Source organism: Plutella xylostella, chromosome 10 (genome assembly GCF_932276165.1).
Source record: "Plutella xylostella chromosome 10, ilPluXylo3.1, whole genome shotgun sequence".
Classification (NCBI taxonomy): domain Eukaryota; kingdom Metazoa; phylum Arthropoda; class Insecta; order Lepidoptera; family Plutellidae; genus Plutella; species Plutella xylostella.
Genome location: NC_063990.1, coordinates 7,619,491 through 7,625,588, shown reverse-complemented (window position 1 = coordinate 7,625,588; position 6,098 = coordinate 7,619,491). Strand labels below are relative to the sequence as shown.

At 38.2% G+C, this 6,098-nt stretch overlaps 1 protein-coding gene across 1 annotated transcript; it reads left to right on the top strand.

Moving 5' to 3' along the window:
- Window positions 1-1,681: 1,681 nt before the first annotated feature.
- LOC105380924 (prisilkin-39) lies at window positions 1,682-3,140 on the top strand. The gene is made up of 2 exons (XM_038118145.2): window positions 1,682-1,831; window positions 2,308-3,140. Exons 1-2 carry the CDS (start codon window positions 1,814-1,816, stop codon window positions 3,007-3,009), a joined length of 720 nt encoding a protein of 239 aa, XP_037974073.2. The 5' UTR covers window positions 1,682-1,813; the 3' UTR covers window positions 3,010-3,140.
- Window positions 3,141-6,098: the final 2,958 nt, after the last annotated feature.

Sequence of the window (6,098 nt, the reverse complement as noted above, 5' to 3'; positions counted from 1 at the left end):
GTCAGGGTATCGTTAATCCTATCAAGTACGACATCGCATCCATGGAGTAGAAGTAGTAGAACTATCCCGTGTTCCTATGTTCACAACGCAACGGTACCTACGCAATTAGACTAATTCTGTACTTCCACAAAAAAATTGTTACACTTTTTAAGAAGTGTTTTAAACAAAATTTGATAGATTTTGTAGGCGTAAGACAGCGCTAAAATTTGTTGAGTTTTTGTGGTAAGGCCCATTATGTTTAAAGTTTTTTAAGCTTAACTTTGATAAAACCGACCAATTTGATTTAAACATTTACTTACAATCACTTAATAAAAAGTATGTTCGGTACTACAAGGTTGTTGTGTTTTTACAGTAATTTGATTAATTTGTAAAGTCAGGTAAGTACATTAATGTACAACAAAATAATACATAATCTTTTAAATAAATTGCAGGTTTATGAAGGAAAATCCTCCCGGATACTTAGTTCAAACGCTTTTTTGTAAAACACACTATAAATATGATTCTGTAGAGGTGGACCACAATAATGTCGATGTCAAAATTATAGGTATATTATACTAAATTATTGGCTAACAATAAAGCTACCATGACCTTTTATGACGCAAACAAATATTACTGCACCATTAAAAGTAATTTATTTCCAAAAACTACAAAAACAACCCTTTACTGGTTATTGAACTTAATTTCAATTCCGGTTAGCTCTGATCACGATCAGTCATTTAAGGACTTCAATAATTACGACCTTGTTCTTAACACAAGGAAAAGCAAACCAAATGTGGAAGAGTGACGTCAGAAATAATGAACACTCTTGAACACTTGTCCAAGTTAAATAAAAACTTACACTCGAAGTTACACTTACAATCATTGACCTACTTTGAGTCAACTTTACACTTTTATTACATCTTTAAACTGACAATTGATTACCTTTTAGTTCATACGCGTTTAAAATTACCTTCACCGCAAAAAAGCATGTAAATTTTATTCTTTGTATAGTGTATTGACTTTAATAACAGTTCAAGATGACCTCAGAATTGACCTCAATATAAAACAAAACCACTTTCCATTGAATGTAAACAAGGCAAGAAATAAATACACACATGAAGAAGACAATAATATCGTATTTTCACACGTGACATAATTAACTGCAGAGGAAATAATAATAGATGTGTGTGCTAACATAAAATTAATTCTAGTAAAAAAAGTTTTCAAATTGCTAATAGAATGTAGTGTAAGGTTGCAGGGCCTAACCTGAAACACTGAAGATTTTAAAAATATGGCAAAATGAGAACACGCTTCATACTTGGGTTAATTGATATCAGAGGTTTCATCCATTAAGATTTAAATAAAAACCTTTGTACCATAAGCTAATTGTAACAATTATATTTTTTTATAATTAGTGAAGGATAAGTTTCAGAAAATTTAAATTGAAATTAGTAATTTATCTGCGCTACGGAATCAATACAAGTCTATGTTTTTATTTGAACTTATAAGCTCTTTTTGTCTTTATCATAAACATAACTATAAGAAGCTTTAATAATAATTATATTCGAAACAAGAATAGCATGCATAGGTTAATTAAAAATACATAGACAAAATAAGATCCAATAAAAAAAAACGGTTGCAACCAGTTTTGAAAAAAAAAGGTGCGAATATCGCTTCGGGCAAAATGCATCCTGCAGAGCGCCGCCTCTGTCCGAACCAAAGTAAAAGTAGCGGAGTCGCATCATAGCTGAATCCTCACTATATAAGAACGGGGCCACACCACTCCACATCATTCCAATCTCATACCTCGGCAAGGACGCGTGTACTAGTGAAAATGGCCAAGTGGAGTCTTGTAAGTTCGCAAATAAAATAAAATTGGACTGCAGTGAAATCAGTGCTGTGTTGTGATCTCAATCCCAAATCGAACCGAACATTCCGATTCAAGTGACCAATCAGGATCATTGGCAACATGTCAATAGAAGAGTTTCAATTGGATAAAAAGTGTACCATGAAATCATGTGTTGGATTTGAATAATTCATGAGATTACGCGTGTCTGCTAATAATGCTGATTGTTGTTGCCTCACACGGTCTGCTCTCGTTGCATCTCGCGCCTTCCTAATAACAATACTCACATCCGAGAGTCAGCCAACCGTCGGTTTTAATGTTATAATTTCTAAAACGTTTCCTTTTGAGAGTGATCTTATCTTAAATTTCCGTTAGTCAGAAAACCTATACTTAAACTTTAACTGTAGTTCAAACGCATAAACAACCTCCCAAACATTTAAAAGTAAATCAGATAGATGAACTGATAATCCCGTGTATTCCAGGTGGTCCTGTCCGCCGTCCTCGGCTGCGCGCTGGCGGAGCCCCCGAGCGGCTACAGCTACGCGCCCTCGTCCTCCGTGCAGCTGCTGGAGCTCCACGGCCACGGCTCCGGCCTCAGCCACGGTTCCGGCCTCAGCAGCGGCGGCCACTACGAGCAGGTGCCCGTCGGACACCAGACCTCGGAGGGCTACCACGTCGACCCCCACCTACTGGAGAAGATCAAGCACATCATCCTGAAGGACGAGATCCAGAACCAGGCGTACCAGTCCGCCTACCAGTCGCACAGCAGCCACGGTCACGGCGTGTCATCCCACTACGGAGCTCCCGCGCCCGTCTACGGCGTGCCTCACGACAGGATCGTCGGCATCGAGCTCGGCCACATCCAGCAGGGTCTCCAGGTGGCTCAGTACCACCAGGCTGAGGCTGGCTACGCCGGCGGCTACGACAGCGGCTACTCCAGCGGCTACTCCAGCGGTGGACACGGCTACTCCAGCGGTGGACACGGATACTCCAGCGGTGGACACGGATACTCTAGCGGTGGACACGGCTTCTCCAGCAGCGGCTCTGACTACTCCAGCGGCCACGGCGCCTCCATCGCGTACTCCGCGCCCGTGCACTCCGCCTCTTACACCACCATCGGCGCCCCCTCAGGATCCTACGGAGTCCCCTCCATCTCATCGTCCTACGGCGCTCCCCATCATTAAATTAAACGAACGAGTCATTAGTCATCTCATCTAATTTAATGTTACGGAGCATGTGATCGCGTCCTAGATGTAATATGTATATTAATTGTTGTTAATGTATGTTTCTGTAAATAAAACCCTCCTTTTTTATAGCCTGTCGTTTTTTATTTTTCGATGTTATTACTTTCGTTTCTCGAAATGATGCAACAATGATTATTACGATTATGGATTGTGGATCGAGCTGAGCAGAGACCGGTCGAGTTATCTGGGAGAATGTCCGATTTCGAAAAGCGAGCGAGAATCGAAAGTACACGTCATAGGTGCTCGTCATATTATCGATATGTCAATGAGTGAATGTAGTTGCGTAAATGTTGAAGTAACAGGGAGGTCTGTTTGTTTTGCCGATTCAAGAGCATTTGGTGAACTGCCGGTTATCAAGTGATCAGACTTGCGGTAGACAAGTTTACTTTTACTTTTTAATCCACTTTTGTGTCGACCATAAGTGGTTATGACATAGACAAATGAGCCGGCCTTTAACTGGACATTATCTTTAGTTAGTGAATTCATTCGTGATATGAATAGTCGTACAATCGTACATTATTAACTACCGTGCGAACTGCACTAGATATCATTAATGTTGTATTCTTAGCGTATATCTATTAACAATACACAATTTGTCCATGTTATAAGGTCATTACAGTCCATACAATTTTTAAGTACCTACGTTCAATTAAATAAATCTCAACAAACAATAATTTGACTCTTTTTAAACCAGTCAGAGAATTTTTGAGAAGAAATCGCAACCGACAATTATTATTATAAGCACCAGCAACCATTACTTACCAGAACAGACGGCTATTACATGACCGCAGGCAGCAATCTTTCATGTTTCCATTAAAAAGCAGACTGATCAATATATTAATATCCATACAACCGATCATTAAACACGAAACAACTGAATTGCGACATAACAACACCTTAAGCTGCAGAAAAGCTTCGTTATGAAAAGGGCAATGTAGAAAAAACAAAAGAATTGTACTGTTTTCAAAATTGGAACACTTACAATGCCGTCAGATGTTTATCTCACTCGCTGTTTGAGCGTTAAAATTTATCAGACATGTTTTGCAACCGGCGAATTTGTGGTCGGATTACAAATCGCTAATGAAGTCAGCGATAAAATTTGCTTTTTATTTTTTGCAACTTTTATGTTAATAAGTTCTAATACTAATAATTCGGCACCTGATTATGAAATGTATAATGCATAGAGACGCGACACGAAAAACCCAATATGTAGGTATGTTTTATTTGACTGGCGACGCGATAGCCCGAATAAAAAGGATCTACTACTACTAACCCAATTTCCTACACTAGCGGCACATGTTTAGAATTGACAACCGCCCTATGACTATTGCGTTCTACAAGCTGGCTCTATAAATTCATCTAATGTGTGATCATGTCCGTCTGTTTGTCAATAGTTGTTACAGAATAGTCGCTTTTGCGATTTATAGTCGCGACTTAAGCGTGCATATCTCACTGCAGCATGCACTTTCACTTGCTCGAGGCTCTAGACCTTCACAAGGTTCCTTAGCTTTCTTGTATTATAATAATGCCACGTCCTAATCTTTGAATACTTCCTCGTCACTTTGTTTACTAGCCAGAACGCATAGCTAGATTAGTTCATTTCTCGCTCCAAAATATTACATTGTTTACATAACACATATTATTATTATTCTTACTTTATTAAGATTGAAATAATAATTATTTAATAATTAGTAAAAAGAACTTTTTTAAAACTACTAGTTTAAAACTTAAAAATGGACAACAACATGATCAATAAATTCCTTTCATCCATCAAAAAAATATGTAGGGATAAATAAATATGTGGCATGCATAAACTCACTCTACTATTATTTTGTAGATTGTAGACTGAGTTTGTTCAAAAATCTTCACCTATTAACACTTTCATCGTCCTTTTCACCAGTCCGAATTACCAGTATTTACAGTATTTACATTACAATTTCAATTCCCATTTTACATTTTAAACTTCGGGTGACCGCGTTGCGTAAGAGCACTTTCTTGTATCTTACTTACATGTGCTTTAGATTGTAGTAGAACAGGTTTTTAGACCGTGATGGTACATTTGGCGGGAGTAGTGCGACAAACCGTTGCGTGGTCTACATGACCTGTGGTCAAGTGGTGTAACAATTGGGTTGAGAAACAAAAGGGTTATGAGACTAAGGTCTGCACAGCAGGGCACTTTCTGGTACCGCTCTCCTTTTTCTACATGATGTAGTTGTAAATCCTGAAGGCTTTAATAGTACTGTTTAAGGATTCAGTAACGAATACTGACTATTTCATTTGGCACACTTTTAAATATTACACGTTTTGCCAACTTCCAAGCATGTTATCCCTGTATGTAGACTCTTTAAATTCCCATACAATTACAATTCTGTTTAAATTTTAACTGTTACTGAGGACGCGTATTAATTTGTTGTTGTTTTGCAGTCTTAACCCGGCAGCGCAATATGAAAAACCATCGCATAACTTCCTCTTTTACCATAACCTGTCAATTTCTAAGGATGCTAAACAAGAAGGGCGAACCAGTCAAACGGGTCTTCTTAAGGCTCATCCACTTGCAGACGGGTACCATTATGTAATTCTTAGTTAGCCATTTCACAACCTACCTCAATATCATGTATACCATCTAATCGTTTATTTTATGTAGGGCAATGGAACCACATTCTCGTCTACCGATACTTATCATGTATGGTTTTATTCTTTATTACGCCCTTAAGTTTATATGATTGTGTGCTTTTGAAATGCACTTCAGATTCTGATTCAATATTAAAAGGTTCTGATTGGTTTATTTTACTTAATAATGCTTGCACATTCTTAGTGATTTTGATGAATCCTACAACAGCCGACTAGAACAATCCATTCCATTTCTCAGTCTAATTCCAAACCATCAAGCAACGCATGAACGCAATCCCAACCTCTAATCACAAAGAAGCTACACCACACACATTAAAAGTACAATTATAAAAGCTAAAAGCACCACCTTTCTCAAGTTTGCGGAACTGGGAGTAGATATAATTTGTCTATGATGGCGG